General features: G+C 41.8%; 1 protein-coding gene across 6 annotated transcripts in view; it reads right to left on the reverse strand.

The window, feature by feature from the left end:
• The window catches only part of KIF27 (kinesin family member 27), a 120,211-nt gene extending 102,423 nt beyond the window's left edge, over positions 1 to 17,788 (reverse strand). For 4 of the 6 annotated variants that reach the window (XM_075549837.1, XM_075549836.1, XM_075549834.1 and 1 more), the window contains exons 1-3: positions 17,670 to 17,777; positions 10,507 to 10,891; positions 260 to 460 (exon numbers count right to left, since the gene is read on the reverse strand). In XM_075549837.1, coding sequence (XP_075405952.1) covers positions 260 to 460; positions 10,507 to 10,804 — 499 coding nt within the window. In that variant the 5' untranslated portion in view covers positions 10,805 to 10,891; positions 17,670 to 17,777. Of the gene's footprint in view, positions 1 to 259; positions 461 to 10,506; positions 10,892 to 17,669 lie in introns of all 6 variants that reach the window. The other 2 variants (XM_075549838.1, XM_075549839.1) reach the window with 2 other exon arrangements.
• Between the last annotated feature and the right edge of the window lie 3,911 nt (positions 17,789 to 21,699).

A 21,699-nucleotide genomic window follows, 5' to 3' on the forward strand; every position in this document is an offset into this window, starting at 1 on the left:
CTTCACATAAGACTGGCCTTAAAAGGGTCATTATAAGGCATCAATAATTTCAGATACAAATGAATAGCTTCACCTTACCAACCAGCTGAACTCCTACTTTTTTACCTTGGTAATTTGATTGATATTGGTAATCAATGGTATTCGTGAATAATGAATGTCAAAATATCCAAAATTCATTCATGAATTCGTGTAACTGATAGAATTGCTTGGTACCTATTTGGTAAGTCGACTTGGTGATGAAGGCTGTCAACTATTTTACCTGTGTTTCCTTTTTCATCTTCTCGGATATGAAGGTCCTTCAAAGATGGTTCCAATTCTAGAAGATCTCTGAGTTCTTCCTTGTACACTTCTATGTAAGACACTTTTATATTAAAGTCAATGTTAGGATTTTCAGAGATGTTTTGAAATATTTCTTGAATAGCACGAGGAATGATACCTTTTTGACCCTCTACAACTGAAGCTGGAAATATAGAAAAAGAAAACACACCTGAAACTTAAATTTTTTAAAGTCTGCCACCCAACATTTATACTTAATAAGTTTATTTTTTATATTTATGTCTTGTATTTAATCACAACTATTAAAAGTTTTAATATGCATGGCCATATCCAAAATCCATTCATTAATTCGTGTAACTGATAGAATTGCTTGGTACCTGGCACTATTCTAGAACTTGGGAGCAATCATTCAACAAAACAGGAGGGGGAAAATCCCTACCCTATGCGATTCTACTAAAGAAATAGGCAATACACAAAAAAGAATAAGTGAATTTTGACCAACAATACCAGTTGCTGTTGAATCAATTCAATTCATGGTGACCTAAGTGTCAGAGTAGAACTACACTCCATAGGGTTTTCAGTGACTATGACAATTCACAAGTAGATTACTAGGCCTTTCTGCCAAGGTACCTCTGGATGGATTTGAATCACCCACCTTAGTTAGTAGCTGAACACTTACTTGGCCATTTGCACCACCCAGGAACTCCCGAATGCATTAAATGATATTCTAAAACGTGGTGGGTGCCTCTGGAGGAAAACGCACAGCGTAAAGGCACTGGAAGCATGACTATCACTGGGTCTTCAGCAAAGACTTCATAGAGGTGACGGAGTGAGTCATGTGGGGTATCTGAGGAAAGTGTGTTCAGACAGAAAGAGGCACTGAGGCAAAAGCTTAAACCGGTATGTCCCATAAACAAGGAGACCAGGTGGCTGGTATAGATTGAACAAGGAGAGAAGGGCAGGAGGTGGGGGTCAGAGGTGACAAAAGCTAGATCCTATAAGGTCTTATAGACCACTGTGGACTTTGGCTTTTATTCTGTGTGAGATGAGTCACTTAAGGCCTTTGGGCAATAACTTACTGTTTTAAGCAGTAATTCATGGACTTTAAAAAGATCACTCAGGCATGTTGCACACATAAGAGTAGAAAGGAAAGTGTTAGAGCACTTAGATGGTCACTGTAGTAATTCAGGGGTTGAGAGGATGAGCTGGGGGAAACATATGGTGGCTTATACCAAGATGGTAGTAGAAAAATCCTAACATGTGACTGGATTCTAGATTTATTTGAAGGTAAAGCAATGAAGATTTCCTAAGTGATAAGATGTGGGGTCTGAGAAAAGCAAGGAGTGAAAGGAGACTGCAAGGTTTTGTCCTCAGTCATTGGAAGGATAGAATTGCTCTTGATAATGGAAAAAGTAGGCAAGGAGCTGGTTTGAGGTGGCAACAAAAGCAGTTCAGCTTATGATCTATCATCTAGTGTAAGTTGTCTATCAGACAGGGCTTCAAACCACTTCAAAATGGGTCAGTCATGGTCAATGAAAACAAGGGCAGTATAAGAGCTGCCCAGCAACCAAAGTGTTGGTAGTTTGGATTCTGATTCAAGTAGGAAGCAGGCAGTGGCACATTCAAAGATGGCAGTTGATCACGCTGTTGGGAAGAGTGTCTCTCCTCTATTCTTCAAAACACACACACACACTATAGTATTGAGAGTATCAAAATTTAAAACCCAAGTACATTTTACCACCAATAACCAAGGGTAAGTAAAAAAAACTGCAAATGAAAACCACAATGAGCTAGCCCTTCACATGCTATCATTTTAAAAAGAAAAATACAGAAGGTTCTGGTAAAAAGGAAATCCTCCTCCACTGGTAGTAGGAATGTTAAATGGTGCAGTTGCTGTGGGAAACAGGTAAACACACCATATGATTAGGCAGGTCCACTCCTAAGTATACTAGGTTAAGTCAAAAAGTATTGCAACAAGGGTTCTAGTTCACACATGCAAGGGTTTACTCCAAACAAACATGCGTAAGCATGTCTCTTCTCTCAGTAGGTAGCTGCAGACAAATTCTCTCTCAGTCTCATTAGGGTACCTTTAAAAAGGATCTATATTCAAGCAGTGCCTTTGAGGAAATCTGCTGGGTCAGTGAATTTCAAGGCAGGGAGGCCAGCTAACAAGGTATCCCCAAGAGACAATCTTGATAGAGTTTTCTCAAAGGACACAGGATGATCATCAGAGCTCATTAAGAGGTTTAACAAACATTCAAAGTGAATTAATAAAATAAAGGCCAGGAAAGTTGAACAGAGGAATTTTCCATCAAGACAATGTCCATTCTTTGATGGAAGAGACTGCATGAGTTGCTTTATAAGGATTTCATCAGAAAACCTTACCCCAGCCACCCGCCTGTCCTGATCTTGGCCCTTCCGATTTCTTTATGTTCCCCAAGCTCAAAGAACTGTGAATAGGAACATGATTTCAATCCTTCGAGGGCATCAAAACTGCCATTTTGACCTGGTATACATCCAAGAGGGCAGGATTCTTCCAAAAAGGGTTACAAAGATGGAAATAACGCCTTTAGAAGTATATAGACCTAGATGGCGGACATGTCAAGAAATAATAGCTTCACATTGATATTTTTGTGTACTAAAAGTTTCTGTGTACTAAAAGCAATACTTTTTGACTTGCCCTTGCAAGGAATGTCAACAGAAATCTGTATCCCAATGTTCATCATCATCACCACACTATTCACAATAAGCAAGAGATGGAAACAACGTAAATGTCCATAACAGATATGAACAGATCAAAAAATGAAGTCTACGTACAATGGAATCTTACTTAAAAGATAAATAGTCCTGACACAAGTGACAATGTGGGTGAACCTTGAACATATACTAAGTATGCCAATCACAAGAGGACAAGCAACGTTTGAACTCCTTTGTATGAAACACACAGATGAGGAAAATGCAGAGAGACCAAGGTTGATTACTGGGAACCAGGGACAAGAGCAACAGATCAAGAGATACTGCTTAAAGAGCACTAAGGAAATTCTGAAAATGCAGTGGTAATGGTTGCACAACGTGACAAATGCAGTCGATGTCACCGAATGAATTGGACATGTAAAACTTATGGAACCAGAAGAACTAGATGGTGTCCCGCTGCCACTGCCAACTGCTCTGGGAGGGACTGCATTAAAAGGTCCTGCCTGTACAGGGGGAGGAAATGCGTGGAGCAGCTCAAAATCATTTTTAAAAAAAATTTTTAAAGACCAGGCACACTGGTCAAATAGAGGATGGTGGAACCCCCGAAGCCACGACACTTAATCACCCATCAAGTCTAGAACTGAGCTCATCCCCATGTTAGAATAATCAACCAATGGCGACCCAAAGGGCAACATCTGCCCAAGGACAAGGATCAGAGGGTGAGGAGAGGAGGCGGAAGGCAAACAGGAAACAGGAAGAAAGAGGAATAAGTCAGGGCACCTTAAAGGGAGTTGCAGTGGGTATGAAACTAAAGGGTATGAATTTTTTCCAGTCAAACTGATGAACTGCTCTATACCTTCACCCAATTCATAATACAAAGGTTGCTTTTTTAATTGTTGAATTGGTAACTGTTTAATTACATATATTTAAACACATTAATCAGATTATTTTCAACACACAAAGCTTTTTTAAAAGACAAAAACAAAAGAAAAAAATTTTTTTAAAAGACAAAACCAAAAAACCTTGGTTTGTATTTATACAGTTAGCCAACAGTGTTGTTCTGATGTTTCTGGGTGGCGCGGAAAGGTACAGGAGACTTGATGGTAGAAAACAAGACGAGAAATACAAGGAAATAAGCCAAACTCCTACAATGACTAGACAAATCCCGAAGGAAAAATTCATACAAGAACATGAGGTATGAGCATTTCTTTGGGCTCTATACTTGTTTCAAAGGGGAGTTAAAGTAGCTTAAGAAAAACTCAAATGAGTTACAATTTTAAATAAGGGGGGAAATAGAGGAATAAATTGAGACGTAAAGTTAAATGAAAGTCTATAGGTCAGTTCAGAAACTTGTCGGCTGTTTATTGGACTGTTCTAAGAAACATATATACCAAACCTAACAAGCTAAGGATAAGCCTTAAAAACAGCTTGTTTCCAAGATTAAGACTGTCAATAATTTGAGGGCTGTCAACAAGTCAAGTCTCAAATTTACATATCACCCTGAAAGTATTGAGTCTTAACTTGCGCCGCCTTTTTTTTTAACCTAATTTAAGGTACGTGATTGCCATCTTGTGGCAAGGAACCAAGGCTGTAGGTTTTTCCAATATTGTACAAGGGGAAGTGGAGGGTTCCTTTTTTGAGTTTCCAGAAACAAATAGTTATGCCAAATCCTGGCAAACTACCGGCTGTGAAAGAGTCCTAGGGAATTTCAGAGCAGATACACATTTTAGAATAATAGGTTACTTTACTCACAGCCATAAAAACATACCCAAATCCACTATACCACTGAGTCAATGTCAACTTATAGTGACCCTATACAGGGCTTTATGAAGCTGTAAAATTTTCTGGGAGTAGAAATTCTAATCTTCCCCTAAGAGCACCTGAGTTTGAACTGTCAACTGACAGCGCCTACAGCTCTGAATATTTTATAAATGCTACTATTGGAAAGCACATACTACGTCGTTGGGAATAATAAAAAATGCATGCCAACCGAAAAGCAAAGCTACCACTTACTGCTGTGCCACCAACTTACCACAATTTATAAAAACTGCAATGCATCATAGAAAAACTTTTCCAGAGTGGAGACCCAAAGCCCACTGGTAGCCAACCGGGCACCCCTTACTGAAGGGTTGTGGGGACGAAATGAGCCAGCCAGGGTGCAGGGTAGCAACGAAAAAACATACAGCTTTCCTCTAGTTCTTAAATGCTTCCCCCTTCCCCCACAACTATCATGATCCCAATTCTACCTTACAAATATGGCTAGACCAGATGATGTACATAGGCACAGATAGCAACTGGAAACACAGGGAATCCAGGACAGATGACTCCTTCAGGACCAGTGGTGAGAGTGGCGATGCCTGGAGGGTGGAGAGAATGTGCGGAAGAAAGGGGGAACTGATTACAAGAATCTACATATAGCCTCCTCCCTGGGGGAGGGACAGCAGAGAAGACATCAGTGTAATATATGACAAAATAATCATTTATGAATGATGAAGGGTTCATGAGGTAGGGGAAAGTGGAGAAGAAGGGGGGAAATGAGCAGCAGATATTAAGGGCTCAAGTAGAAACAACTGTTTTGAGAATGATGATGGCAACAAATGTACATATGTTCTTGACACAATGGATGTATAGATGGATTGTGATAAGAATTGTACGAGCCCCCAATAAAATTATTTTTAAAAAAAGAAAAACTTTACATTCTATTTTTACACAGACTGATTTTAAAATTGGGGGGCCTTAAGTCACCTTTAACTAAAGATCAGATAAACAGAAAAAGTGAAGAATGTCACCCTTGACTATCCACAAGGTCAAATGGACAAGAGTTAATTAAAGCACAGAAGCAAAGTTTAGGGAACAGTTTGGAAAGGAAATTAATGGAAGTAAAACACTAGAAATGTTGAGAATGCCCCAACACAACGGCTGGAGCCAAAGTGGGTGAACAAGTAAATGTGGTGAAGAAAGCGGATGGTGCCCGGCTATCAAAAGAGATAGTGACTGGGGTCTTAAAGGCTTGAAGATAAACAAGCGGCCATCTAGCTCAGAAGCAACAAAGTCCACATGGAAGAACACACCAGCCTGTGTGATCGAGTGGTCCCAAAGGGATCAGTTACCAGGCATCAAAGAACAAAAAATCATATCATTGACTGCACACCTCCATGATAGGATCGCTGAAGACAAATGGGTGCATAAGCAAATGTGGTGAAGAAAGCTGATGGTGCCCGGCTATCAAAAGAGATAGTGTCTGGGGTCTTAAAGGCTTGAAGGTGAACAAGCGGCCATCTAGCTCAGAAGCAAATAAGCCCACATGGAAGAAGCACACCGGCCAGTGCGATCACGAGGTGCCCAAGGGACCAGGTATAAGGCATCATGCAAAAAAAAAAAAAGATATGTGTGTGTATGTATGTGTATGTATGTGTATATGTATATATATATGTGTGTATATATGTATATATATATCATATTAAATGAAGGGGGAAGTGCAGAGTGGAGACCCAAGGCCCAAGTGTCGGCCAATGGAGATCCCCTCATAGAGGGGTTTAGGAGAGGAGATGGGTTAATTAGGGTGTGAGGTAGTATCGATGAAGAACACAGCTTTCCCCCAGATCCTGGATGCTTCCTCCCCCCAACTACCATGATCCGAATTCTACCTTGCAGGGCTGGATAGGACAGAGGCTGTACACTGGTACATATGAGGGTTGGAGGTACAGGGAATCCAGGGTGGATGATACCTTCAGGACCAAGGGTGTGAGGGACGATGCTGGGAGAGTGGAGGGTGAGTGGGTTGGAAAGGGGGAACTGATTACAAGGATCCACATGTGACCTCTTCCCTGGGAGAAGGACAGCAGAGAAGGGGGGAAGGGAGACTCCGGATAGGGCAAGATATGACAAAATAACGAGGTATAAATTACCAAGGGCATATGAGGGAGGGGGGAATGGGGAGGGAGGGGGGTGGAAAAAAGAGGACCTGATGCAAGGGGCTTAAGTGGAGAGCAAATGCCTTGAGAATGATTGGGGCAGGGAATGTATGGATGTGCTTTATACAATTGATGTATGTATATGTATGGATTGTGGTAAGAGTTGTTTGAGTCCCTAATAAAATGTAAAAGAAGAAAAGAGAAAAAAATGATTAGGGCAAAGACTGTACAGATGTGCTTTATACAACTGATGTATGTATATGTATGAACTGTGAAAAGAATTGTATCAGCCCCAATAAATTGTTAAAATAAAATAAAAAAATGTTGAGAATGCAGAGATGATGTGACAAATGTAGCTAATGTTGAAACTGTTGAATAGTAACAAGTTTTTCTGTGTTGATTTTCACAAAAAACACAAAATATTAAAATAAAGTACTGTAAGGCTATTAGGAACTTGTCTCCTCCACATAAACTATGGATAGCTCCAAAGTCACTACCATCAAACTGATTCCGAACCACAGTGGCCCTACAGGACACATTGTACATTTGTGAAGCTGCAAATTGTTTTTCTACCCATGAACAAAATATGTAACACTTATAAATATTGTATGATACAATTAACATAAATTTAAATATAAATGGACATTTTCTGTAATTATATAGTACCTCAGATATTAATTATGTAATTAATAGACATTTCAAATAATCAATATGATTATAAGTTCATCATCACTAATCTTGAGTTCTTCAGTGGCCTTCACTTCAGTGAGTTTCTGACATGTTGAATAACGAGGACAATAATAAAAATTTATATTTATTGCAAAGGAGCTCTGGTTGCACCATGTGTAAGTGCTGAAGTGCTAACCAAAAGGTGGCAGTTCAAACCCACCCAGAGGCTCTGTAAGAGAAAGACCTAAAGATTAAAAGTTAAAACACCTTGTGGGGCAGTTAACTCTACTCTGCCATATGGAGTCACCATGAGTTGAACCTTGCCTCAATGGCACTCGACAAGCACACTTGAGTACTTACTATGTACCACGCATTGTGGTAAGTACTTTATACCCTCAGTGACTCGTTTAACTTTCATAGCTCTCTGATGGACACTCATCTTCTTTTTACAGGTGGAGAAACTGAGGCAGAGATCTAATGAACTTGCTCATGGTTACACAGCTAGCAAATGTCAGGTCACTGCTTTCTTTTGTTGTTGCTGTTTAATCATTTTATTGGGGGCTCTTACAGCTCTAATCACAATCCATACATACATCCATGGTGTCAAACACATTTGTACCTATGTTGACATCATCATCTTCAAAACACTGTCTTTCTACTAGAGCCTTTGGTATCAGCTAATTTTCCTCCCTCCCTCCCTCATAAACTCTTGATAATTTATTTAAACTTTTTTTCATGTCTTACACTGACCACTGTCTCACTTCACCCACTTTTCTGTTGTCCGTCCCCCTGGGAAGGAGTGCTACATAGATCATTGTGATCGGTTCCCCTATCCCTGCTCCTACTTTCCCCTTCCCCTCCTGGTATTCCTACTCTCATTATTGGTCCTGAGGTGTTTATCTGTCCTGTGTTTCAATCTCTTATCTGTACCAGTGTATGTGCTCTGTCTAGCTGGATTTGTAAGGTAGAATTGGGTTCATGATAGTGGGGGTGAGGAAGTATTAAAGAACTAGAGGAAAATTCTAAGTTTCATCAGTGCTATACTGCACCCTGGTAAGGGGATGTCCAATTATCCACAGATGGGCTTTGGGTCTCCACTCTGCACTCCACCTCATACACAATATGATTTTTTTGTTCTTTGATGCCTGATATCTGATCCTATGGACACTTCATGATCACACAGGCTGTTGTGCTGCTTCTTCCATGTGGGCTTTATTGCTTCTCAGCTAGATGGCTGCTTGTTTATCTTCAAGCCTTTAAGACTCCAGACACTATATCTTTTGATAGTCGAGCACCATCAGCTTTTTTCACATTTGCTTATGTACCCATTTTGTCTTCAGCAATTATGTCAAGAAGATGAGCATCACAGAATGATCGGTTATTAGAACAAAGTGTTCTTCTGTTGCAGGAGTACTGGAGTAGAGGCACAATGTCCATCTGCTACCTTAATACATAACACATAAATATATGCACATAGATATAGTTCCCTATCATTATATATATATATTTACATATATACATGCCTGTAAGTAGACCTCTATAAATGCCCTTTGACTCCTAGTTCTTTCTTCTATTTCCTTTTACTCTCCTCTTGTCCCACCTATCATGTTCAGCCTTCATTTGGGTTTCAGTAATTCCTCTCAGCTACATTGCCCTTGATCAAGCCCCACCAGGCAGCATATGTCCTCCTCACCAGATTTTAGATCACTTGTTGTGCCCTTGTCCCTGGGTTTGTTGACAGCCCCCTTCCTTTCCCCTACCTCACCCTCTCCCAGAACCGTCAGTCCCATTGTTTTCTCTTCTGGATTGTTTAGGCTGCAATTTTTTACAGGAGCAGACAGCCTCATCTTTTCCCCTCAAAGAGGGGTGGGTTCGAACTGGTAGAGCCTAACACATAACCCACTAGGGTTTCTATAGCCTTCGAGGGCATCCTCAAACTACACAGGCACTCTCCAAAGCCTCTGGGCCAATCACTGCATGTCAAGGGAGATATCTGTAAATGTCACATATCCTACATGTGAGAAGTATGGGGGAAAAAGTGGTATTATACCAGTAAAAGAACACTATAATTCCAACAATAATAGGTTATAAGCATAACAAAAAAATTGCTTTTAAGAAGAAAATAGCAATACAGCAAGTAATCTCAATGAATGGTTTGGTTTTTAGATCCCAATCCCTTAACTAACTGTCTAACAGAACAATTTCGTCATCTCTGAGCTGGATTTCCTCACGTGAAAATGAAGATAGATGTGACACCATGGGTCAGGCAATGGCCTGCTAACTTGCAAGGCTTTTCGTTCAAACCCACAAACTGCTCCATGGGCGAAAGATGAGGCTTCTGATTTTGTGAAGATCTCCATACAATCACTAGCACTGCAATCAACTTGAGAGCAGTGGGGTTTGGGTGTTTTTGGTTTTCAAGATCCAAAGAAAATTCTATACTAGCTTTTCCATACTAAAGTTATAATCAGCAGAAGTTATATCCTATAATATTCAGTCTTTGAAACAGAGATTTGGCTAGAATATAAAGAGAAAAAATTACACAAAAATTTCTTCCACTGCCTCTAAATCTTGATTGTGGAACTCTTAATATTATACCTGGGTTGTTAAAAATGCAAATTTTGATCATGCTAACTCATTTCTCTCCATTTTAAATAATGAAGTATTTAACATGACCTTTTACCTACCTTTAAATTTCATTATTCAAGCATATATAATCATAAATTCAATTACTTGATGAAACATCAATATTTAAGAATTATTTTCAAATACTTACAAGCAATGACTGATCAACTTTCAAAGATGATTTTGTGATCATATTATCATCACATTATGATATCTTATTTATTCTTTCATTGACTCAATATTTTGAAGGCATTCTTTCTGTCAGGTATTATAATATTTCATTTCTATCTAGTCCCTCAAATAAAGTCAAATAGAATGGGAATCTTACCAATGTGGCCTCCTCCAATGGTGTATGTCTTCCCCGATCCAGTTTGTCCATAGGCAAAAACTGTCGCATTATAGCCCTCAATGAGTGACAGCACTAGTGGTTTTATACACGTGTTATAAACTTCATCTTGAGTGGAACATTTGCCAAAGACATAATCAAAGGTAAAGACTCTATCTCTCCCAATGATAATCTGCTGGGTGTTTGGAATAACTCTCACACACACTTGATGATTATGAAGAACTTCTTTGCAAAGTAGAGGTCTAATTCTTACAGCAACTTTTACTGGTATTTCTTCCATGGCAGCTTAGATTTTACTAATTAGGTTTTCTACTTAGTATTCAGTATCTAGTGTGAGATACATCCATTTTACGTAACATCTGGACTCCTGTGCATCAAAATTAAGGAAAAAGTGCTTTAATTACTGGTTCCTCTACCCTAATGTACTAACCAACTCCTAAAGCAAAATGAATTAGAACAGGTGGTGTTTCAATGCAGAACACTTACAAAGAGTAAACCTAGCTTGGAAAAGCAGACCATTCATTCAGAGATTAAATGATAGTGATCTAGGAGGTAGAGGTTATGAGCTAGTAAATGTTGAAGCTTGGTGATAAGTCCATGGAATTCACTTCATTGTTCTCATTCTTTTCCTTTTAAATCAAGGGGCTTTTTAAAATAGCAATTTTACTTATTGTTTCCCCATCTTCACCCAAGTTAACACATTTCTGCTCTCTAACCAGGATAATCCATTGAGAGAAAACATGTCAAGTGGCACTGGGTCAACTGGGTCTCTATATGCAAAAAAAACCAAGTTGGACCCTTACATCACACCATCTAAAAAATATCCAATATGGATATTATACCTAAACATGAGAACTAAAAGGCTTAACAGAAAGTACAGGTGTAGATCGTCACAGTCTTGGGAAAGGCCAGGATTCCCCACTGTGGGTAATACTTCCTCAGGGCACTGAAGCTATCCAGGAGGGCTGCAATAGCAGATACCCACACTGTATCCAGGGTAATGTTCTATAATATCAACCTTTTTTGTTGTCAAGGAGGTGCCCCGTTCGGTAATTTTTTTTCTGAAAAGGAGATGGTAAGCCAAATAAACTTGGAAGCCGGTGTATTAAGCAGTGTTTTCTTCCCTATGATATTAAAGGCAATAAGAGAAAAGATAGTTAAATTGGACTTTATCAAAATTTAAAAGTTTATGTTTCAAGGGACACCAAAGAAAGTGAGAAGACAACTCATTGAGTGGGAAAAAAATATCTTCAAATCAAATATCTGATAAGGGACTTAGATCTAGGAGATATGAAGAACTATCACAATTCAATAAGGAAAAAAAAATTCACCATCGAGGTTCTGATTCAGAGCAACCAACCCAATTTAAAAATAGGCAAAAGAACAAGCATTTCTCCAAATAAGATGTACAGATGATCAATAAGCCCATGAAATGATGTCTAACCTTATTAGCAATCAGGATACTGCAAATCTAAACAGTTGTCACTACATATCTACTGGGAGGACTAGAATTAAAAAGATAATCACAAAATGTTCAACAACATTAGCTGTCAGGGAAATGCAACTCACAGTTAAATATCACTCCACACTCACTGTTGTTACCTAACTTCAACTCACTCCAAACGATGGCAGCCCCATGCACATCAGATCAGAAGGAAACACTGTCCAGGCCATCACCATGCCTTTGAGACCATGTTTCATTATCCATAGCGTGTTCATGGGTGAATTTCAGAACTAACCCACGATGTCTTTCTTCCTAGTCCATCTGAGTCTGGAAACTCTGCTGAAACCTGCTCTACATCAATCATACCAGCATGCAAACCTCCACTGAGAGACGGGGTGGTGGCTGGGGATGAAGTTTATTGACCCAGAAACAAATCTGAGTATCCTACACCAGAGGTGATGATTCTACCACTGAACCACAAACTCCTCACTTCACACCCATTTGGACAGCTACGGAGTACCTGATGGTGCAAATGGTTAACAAGCTCACTGCTGAGAGAACATCAGGTGGGTCCTCCCAGAGAAACTTTGAAAGAAGAAGGTCTGGTGATCTACTTCCCAAAAAAGATCAACTGTTGACAATGGAGTCCAGTTCCACTTTGACACGAGTCACAACTGGTTTAGGACAACGCTATGCCTACTCTGAGGCACAAAATTATCATGAGTTGAACTCAACTCCACTAAAATGAGGTTAGGGCAGCTATACTTTTAAACACACACACTAAAAACAAAAACAGATAGTAAGTGTCAGTGCATATATGGTGGAATTGGAACCCTTGTGCACTGATGGTAGGGATGTAAAATAGTGAAGCCATTTTGGAAAAGAGTCTGAGAGTTTCTCAAAAAAGTTAATCAGCCTTTAGACCTAGCAATTCCACTCAGGTATATGCCCCAGAGAAAAGATAGCACATTAGCATGGAAATGTCTCATTGATGCTCACAGTCTTGGTAGGTTAAAGCTTGTATGAAAGCTAAAGAACAGTGGAGAGGTCTGGGGGGCTGGCCCCAATCCCAACTACTAAGTGGACACATGCCCCTCCCTCAGAATTTATTTCAAAAGACAGCATTGAAACTGCATCTCCGGGAGAGGGACATATCTAATCAGAGCAAATGGGAGCAGATGAAGTGGGAGGAGGAGAGAGTGGAGCACATCCTGGCACACCAGGCCTTGAGGACGATGACCCCAATTAGAGCAGCCAGTCCACAGAGAGGACCACATGACCAGCCCCACTATGAGACATGACGCCCCTCAATGACCCATGGCCCTGCAGGGGGCAACATCAGAGACACCGTGTGGGAATTGCACCCGATCTGAACCCACCACACCAAGGCAAAACACTAAGGGGGTGCAACAGAACAGCAAGGGAATGGAGCAGTGAGGTCCCCAAGGAATGCTGAAGGGGACTTTGGGGCCAGAGTGTGGTACCCCAACAGACTGCACTGGAAAACACTCCTAAAAGCCAACTAACAATCCTTGAACTAACTACAAGCTTTTCTTTCTTGTGTTTTGTGTTGTTGGTTTTTTTTTGTCATTGGTTTGTTGTTGTTTTGTTGTATATTTTGTTGGTTTTGCTCGGTCTTGTTTTTGTGCATATTATTATCTCCACATGTCTGTCTAAATAAGATAGGCTCAATGAACAATCTGGAGGAGAAAACAACCGGACTGACAGTTCCGAGGGGATATGAAAGAGGGGGAGGTGGGGGGAAAGGCAGTGGTGTTAACAAACCCGGGGACAAGGGAACAACAAGTGATCCAAATCGGTGGTGAGGAGGGTGTGGGAGGCCTGGTAGGGCATGATCAAGGGTAATGTAACAAAGAGGAACTGCTGAAACTCAGGTGGGGACTGAGCATGATAGTGGGACAAGAGGAAAGTCAAAGGAAACAGAGGAAAGAGCTGGGAGGCAAAGGGCATTTATAGAGGTCTAAAGACATTTATATATGCAAATATATTTATAGATGAGGATAGGGAATAGATCTCTGTGCATATATTTATAGGTTTAGTATTAAGGTAGCAGGAGGACACAGGCCTCCACTCAAGTACTCCCTCAGTTCAAGAATATTTTCTTCTGTTAAACTGGCATTCTATGATGCTCACCTTCCCGACACAACCTCTGAAGACAAAGCGGGTGAATAAGCAAATGTGTGAAGAAAGTTGATGATGCCCTGCTATCAAGAGATACAGCATCTGGGGTCTTAAACACTGGAAGGTAAACAAGTGGCCATCTAGCTCAGAAGCAACAAAGCCCACATGGAAGAAGCACACCAGCCTGTGTGATCACGAGGTGCCAAAGGGATCAGTTATCAGGCATCAAAGAACAAAAAATCATACCATTGGGTGCTCACTTCCATGATACGATCACTGAAGACAAATGGGTGCATAAGCAAATATTGTGAAGAAAGCTGATGGTGCCCGGCTATCAAAAGATATAGCATCCGGGGTCTTAAAGGCTTGAAGATAAACAAGTGGCTATCTAGCTCAGAAGCAACAAAGTCCACATGGAAGAAGCACAACACCCTGTGCAATCACAAGGTGTCGAAGGGATCAGGGATCAGGCATCATCAGAACAAAAAATCTTATCATAGTGAATGAGGGGGAGAGTGCGGAGTGGAGACCCAAAGCCCATTTGTAGACCACTGGATATCCCTTTACAAAGGGGTCTTGGGGAAGAGGAGATGAGTCAGTCAGGGTGCAATGCAGCCATGTCGAAAAATACAACTTTTCTCTAGTTCCCAAATGCTTTCTCCTCCACCCCCCAACCCTCCCCCCACCTCACTATCATGATTTCAATTCTACCTTGCAAGTCTGGCTAGACCAGAGGATGGACACTGGTACAGATAGGAACTGGAAACACAGGCAATCCAGGGCAATGATCCTTCAGGACCAGTGGTGTAAGTGGCCATACTGGGAGGGTAGAGGGAAGGTGAGCTCGAAAAGGATCGATTACAAGGATCTTCATGTGACCTCCTCCCTGGGGGACGTACAACGGAAAAGTGGGTGAAGGGAGACGTTGGACAGGTCAAGATATGACAAAATAATAATTTATAAATTATCAAGGGTTCATGAGGGAGGGGGGAGCAGGGAGGGAGGGAAAAAATGAGGACCTGATACCAGGGGCTTAAGTGGGGAGCAAATGTTTTGAGAATGATGAGGGCAAAGAATGCACAAATGTGCTTTACATAATGATGTATATATGGATTGTGATAAGAGTTGTATGAGCCCCTAATAAAATGATTAAAATTAAATTTTTTAAAAGCTAAAGAACATTCCATATAATGATGTGTAAGTACAGAAGATGCAAAGCAATCTTTGAAGGTAGGCCTGGAACTTTTAGAGAAGATAAATCTTGACACTATCATTATTAAGTAGCTTGGTAGACAACTAGTTTAAAATAATATTTTAAGCACTGGGCTGCTAACCACAAAGTCAGTAGTTCAAATCCACAAGCAATTCTGAGGGAATAAGATGAGGCTGTCTACAGCTTCGGCAACCCTATATATGATCACTCTGTCAGAATTGGCTCTATGGATGTGGGTTTGGTTGTTTGGTGTTTTGGGTTTATGATAAAAATATTAATGACACACTAAGGGGCTTCAGGGAGTTCATAGAAAATGGAATTGATAATGGAATTTCCTCACAAATTTCTTGAAGCCCCCTCATATTGTAGCTGTGGGTTAGGCTTTTTAAACTAAAAGGTGGGTGGTTCAAATCCACCAGCTGCTCCACATGAGAAAGGTCAGGCTGTCAGCTCCTGCACAGATTAGTCTTGGAAAGCTTCCATAGGCTTGCTATGAGTCTGAATCAACTCTCAGTACTGCATGGGGACCTAAGTCCGAGTTGATACACAACAGCTAACAACAGTTTTTGTTTTTAACTGCAGCTCTCACTCTCTCACTGCCATCAAATCATTTCCACTCACTGACTCTGCTGAGCAGGCCAGAACTACCCCTGTGGGTTTCCAGGACTCTCTACAGGAGTAGAAAACCTTTCTCCTGAGGAACAGCTGGTGGTTTCAAACTGCTGACCTTTTGGTTCACAGCCTAACACATAGCCCACTATATGCCACCAGGTTCTATCTTAATTACAGTAAAGCTTTGTGAGTGACTAGACTAAACAGAATCACAGTAACAAAAAACATTTACATCACTGCAGTAAAAGCCCACTGAGAGTAAAAATTATCAGCTCCCCTGGGCTACAAAATCCCCAGAGTCAACAAACTTATCTTTAGTGGCCAAAACAAAGACAGATACCTAACACTGGATGTGTTAAGCATTGTAATAAAAGCCCACACTGAAGAAATAAATATCCATATAAATGGTAAATAAATTCTTCCTTGAGTCCTATTTGTACTGGAAACTTTTCCAAAAAAGCCACAGGAGTGCTGTGTGAGTTGATTTTTTTCCAATGACTCTCAATACCTATATTGTTGACATTTTTATTATACAGATTTATTTCCTTTTTTCTTTTTGCTGTCACATCAAATCAAGTCAGTGTGTTACGTTAAAACTAATGCCTCCAAGTTAACTGCTAATAAAAGGTACCAAGTATAACTGGGATATTTACACTTACTTGGTTTTTATCATATGAACATCTGAAGACAATTTGGTTTTAAAAAAAGCTGTTACAAAATTTAAAAAGGGCCCCAAAACATTGAACTTGTAAACAGGGATCAGTGTCACAAAATTCAGTGTATAATTTTTTCAAGCTCTTATTTTCCAGGGCACTGCTTCAGATTCTGATCAAATTACAGTCATCAGAAACATATTATGCCACTGAGAAATGTTTGCTTTTGTTTAAGTGGGGAAAAAAAGTGTAAGTAAAAACTGATACTATTTAGGCATAATCAATTTCTGACGTCTAAGCAAAGGAGAGAACTATTGATCATGATGCCACTGGACAGATCAAAAATGAGTATCTCCAACATACGCTGCCACCCACCCTGGGCCCTTAGTTTGTCAAAAGTAGTGGTTATGTAAAACTTGTGCTTAAGAATTATTAGTGATAATTCCTTAATAACTTCCTTAAGACACTTCCCAGAGAGTGGCCAGAATTTCACATAAGATCCTTAGAGAAGGCCCCAAATATAAGAGGACTTCAAACGTTTGCGGGGAAAATTCGGTTTATCATTTATTGCATCGTTTTCACTATTACGTAAGCACTTAATGAGAAGAGGTAGAAAGATGGGAAAACAGCACTCGAAGATTTAACACAATGGAGAGGGCGGTAAATGTTGTTTTTTTTTTAACTAAGTCAAAGAAAGGAGTGCACGTGGGCGCCTTTCCCTACTACTACCTGTCTGCGGGAGGGAGGACAGGCTCCCTCAGTTGCCACCTTTACAGGGAACACGGAGGCCCGAGGCGGCCTTTCCCTCTCTCCCAAGTCCCGCGGTTCTGAGTACGAACACGAAAAGTACACGTGAGCCGTCCCCACCCCACCTGCCCTCCTACCCCGAGGGGACCCCACTTCCCGCGCCGCACCTGCAGCCCACCGGCCCCGTCCCCAAGCCCCGCCGGCGCCCCCTCTGCCCAACGGCAGGCCAGGGGCGCGGGCGCCGTGCACGGAAGAGCGCGCCGAGGGCCGGCCGGGCAAGTGGGCGCTCCAGCCCGCACCGCGCCCCTCGCCCGCCCGCCCGCCGCTCGCTCACCGCCCGGCTCGGGGAAGCGCGGCGAGACCCCTCGGCTGCGCTCCGGCCCGCGTGCGCGCCGCCCCGCGCCCTTTATTGTCGCTGGTTCTCCGGGCAACGAGCCGCCACCCGACGCACCAGCCGTCACGTCACATCACGTCACGTCCCGTCCTGCGCGCCCGCCGCGGAGCGCCCTCCCGCGAGGTGTGGTTTGCATCTCAGCGTCCGGGGCACCAAGCGGGTGTCTGCCCGATTGTACCTTGAAAGCAGGAAGATTCCAAGCTGCCTTCCTAGGTTTGGGCTGCCGGTTTCATTTGTTAGGGTAAAATGTACAAAATGTAAATTTACCCATTTTTAAGTTTGTCACTAATGGCATCTAGTACATTGGCAATGTTGTATGACCACCTTTAATGTAGTTCCAAGACACTTTCCTGATCTGAAAGGAAAACCAATACACTGTATTCACTCTTCTCTAGCAACAGGCGTTCTGTCGCTATGGACGCACTTCTGAGCATTTCTGTGGAATGGGAATCATACGCTATGTGACTGTCTGTGCCTGGTGTCTCCCATTCCAATATATGTTTCACGTTCATCCAAGTCCTGATATCAGAATTTCATCCTGATTCATCAATTCTCTCAATAGCTGAATAATACGCCGTTATCTAGACAAACCACATGTTGTTTATTCAAAAGTGATGAACACTTGATTGTTTCTACCTTTTAGCAATTGTGATTAGTGCTGCTATTCATTTGAATATTACAGAATAACCACAATACATATACAAATATTTAGATGCCTGTTTTCAATTCTTTTAAGTATTGAAATTTTGGAGTGGAATTGAAGTCATGTTTAACTTTTTCAATGTTGTAAATACACCAACGCCTTCTATTTTTAGTACCCAAATCTACACATGTTCCAAAAATATTCCTTCTTTTCTAGCAAGTTAGGAGTGAAGGGGGTGAAAGGTGCTTTTTTTTTTTTTTTGAAAGCGGCTTAATTATTAATGTGAATTTGTTAGCTCTCTCGGGGGACAGATATACGTTGATCCTTGGCTCCACGCGAGGAAGAATTCACTCCAAAGCCTGGTTTGTGATCCAAGTGGGTTTCTACAGAATAGTAGCAGTTTCAGGTTCTACAGTAAATGGACCACAAGCCAGACCTGCTGTGCTACATCATGTAGCAGCCTCTGGGAAAGAGTGAGCCAGAGCAAAACCCCAGGCTTTTCAGGGGCCCTGTTGGGAGGCGTGGGCGACAATACTGGTCGACCCCATTGACTGAATCAAATTCATCTGGCTTATATGGGCCAACCCAGGTGTAACACCCACCTAGGTGTACCACCCCTTCCTGGCCAGAAGCTCGAACTGCTGAGCATGTGTAATGGACACCCCAGTCCCTATGCTAGCTACCTAACATTTACCCCCTGAAGAGATATGGACCCAAATCTTTGGGGCACTGGGCGACGACATCTCTAGCTACTTCCTGCTGACAAAAGGGGCGAGGTAGGGTTTTGGGTCCATACCCTTCCTATTCTGTTAGAACGGGTTGTCCATTCAGGGCTCAGGATGGATAAGGTTGAAGTGGTCCAGGAGATGGTGGTCCTGGAGCTGGCACACTTAGTTCAGAGGTCTTGGTAACCTAAGAACTTTGGAAAAGCAAACAAATGGACAAATAGGTTAACAATTTAAGTGTAACAAGGGTAAGATTGTGAGGTGGCAGTGCCCTTGCAATTAGGTTAGTGTCACAGGAAATAAATTTAAAATCTTAGGATTAACAGGCATGAGAGTTTGTTCACTGTAAACACAGGAACTTGGGTAAAAGCATTCACAATCTCCCTAGGAGGGTACAGGGGTTTGGCACTACTGGGTGCAGTGGGATCACTGCTTCATTTATTATCCTAAGGTCTTGGACAGCCAATAAGACCCATCTTTTTTTTTCTTAGTGTATGTGCTGCCAAAGCGAGCACTGTCTTTTTTTCTTTTTCTTTTTTTTTTTTTTTTGAACCCGAGGGAGACCCTCGCACTGGTGCTCCAGGTCCCCGCAGGAGAATACCATCTTTCTTTTTTTTAACTGGTAATATGGGGGTGTTACAGGGAGAATTAACAGGGACCAAAAGTCCATGTTGGAGGAACTTACTAATAAGGGGTTGTAATCCTTTGATGGCTTCAGGTTTGAAAGGATACTGTCGCTAATGGGGAAATTGGGAAGGATCTTTTAGGAAAATTTTTAAAGGGATAGCATACAAAGCTTTGCCAGGGACTCTTAATGTCCCAAACTTCAGGAGTTATGGCTTGTTCCCATGGTACCTGTGGGGAAATCTGTGGCTCCTCCACTGTGAGGAACATTTGAAAAACTGTAGAGGGACAAGCATGAGGCTGGATGATTATACAGGTGTGCAGCTTGGACAGTATATCTCGGCCTAGGAGAAGAGCTGGACATTCAGGGATTACTAGGGAGCTATGAGAAAAATACAAGTTATCCCATAGGCACCTGAGAGGTTCAGTAAAATGTTTAACTACAGGTTTTCCTGACACTCCCAGGATGGAGCAGGTGTGGGGTGCCAGGTGTCCGAAGAAGGAGATCAGGACAGAATAAGTGGCCCCAGTATATAAAAGAAATTTACTGACCTATCTGCCACATCGATGCTCACTCTAAGCTCCAGACCAGTGACAGGTATCTCTTGCTGCTGGGCCATCTGGACTCAGCGCCTAAGTGGCTTGTGGGTGCCCCTCCTCCAGGTTTTTGGCCTTAAAACAGAGGCCAGCCCCGTGGCCAGTCTGCTCGCAATGGAAGCATTGCACTTGAGGAGGCTTGTTCCAGTTAGGGCAGTTTCTAGCCCAACAACCTGGTTGCTGGAAAATGTAGCATTTGGTACCTGGTTCAAAGGTCTGAGAAACCTGAGAGGCATCCGAGGGGCGTTGGTCATTAACCATATAATGCCTGAATGTTTAATTTCAGGAAAAATTGTTTGTTTTTATTCTTTACTTGCATAGTTATCAATATACATATATTAATATATACATTTAATTAAATGTTACGAAAACGTCGTGCTCGGCATTATAGGGTTAAGTGCAGCCAATACCTGGACATGCCGGGTGTCTTTCCTTCTCTCCTTCTCCTGGGCCCAAACCTCCCCTTCCTGCTCCCTATTGTAAAAGGCTGCATTAGCACAAGCAACCATCTCTCTAGGGTAGCTCCTTCAGGTTTCTGCACGAGTTCTGGGAGCTTCTTGTGAATGTCCAGTGCAGTCCATGTGAGAAACTTGTTCCTGATTAAGACTTGCCCCTCATAGGATTCTATATCTATCGCTGTATGATTCTTCAGGGCCTCCTTTAGCCGCTTTAAAAAGCTTACAGGAGACTCCGTAGGTCCCTGGTGAATCACTGTCACTTTGGCATAATTAATAGTCTTTTGCCTACTTGACTTTAGTCCATTTGGTGATGCACACCAGGAAGTGTTCCCATGCCCACTTGTCCTGAGGCTCACTATGATTCCAAGCAGGGTCAGTTAAAGGTACAGTAGTTTCCCCTACAAGGTACTTTTCATTCATCACATGTAACTCCTCTGCAAACTTCCTAGCACCTTTGAGCACTTGTTCTTTCTCAATGTCTGTCATAGTCTGTCCCAGCATGACTATTACATCCTTCAGGGTTAAATCACAGGCTAGGGTGTAGGATTATAAAGAGACTTTTCTCCTGCTTTGTCTCCCCCAAAGACATGCTAAACATTAGGGACTTTTTGCTAGCATATGGGGGAGGTCAGAAGCTCAGGGACATCCTCCCTGAAGGCAGTCAGTGGCCAGACTACTAGGTAGGCTCTGCTCCCTGCTGTAAAGGACAATGGGCTACTTCTCCCTGCTGATAATGGTCTGTAGTTGAGCCAGAGAACAGGTCAAACCAGCTCTGACATCCAAAGTTAGGCTGCCATCCTGAATCTAGGGTCCGCCCATCTTATTACATGTATACCCCCAATACCTCCCCTTCCTATTACGTGGATACCCCTAGATTACCCCCCTCCCATTACTGTTTTACCTATAGCACAACCCTTTCCTGT

This window comes from Tenrec ecaudatus, chromosome 5 (assembly GCF_050624435.1).
Source record: "Tenrec ecaudatus isolate mTenEca1 chromosome 5, mTenEca1.hap1, whole genome shotgun sequence".
Taxonomy (NCBI): domain Eukaryota; kingdom Metazoa; phylum Chordata; class Mammalia; order Afrosoricida; family Tenrecidae; genus Tenrec; species Tenrec ecaudatus.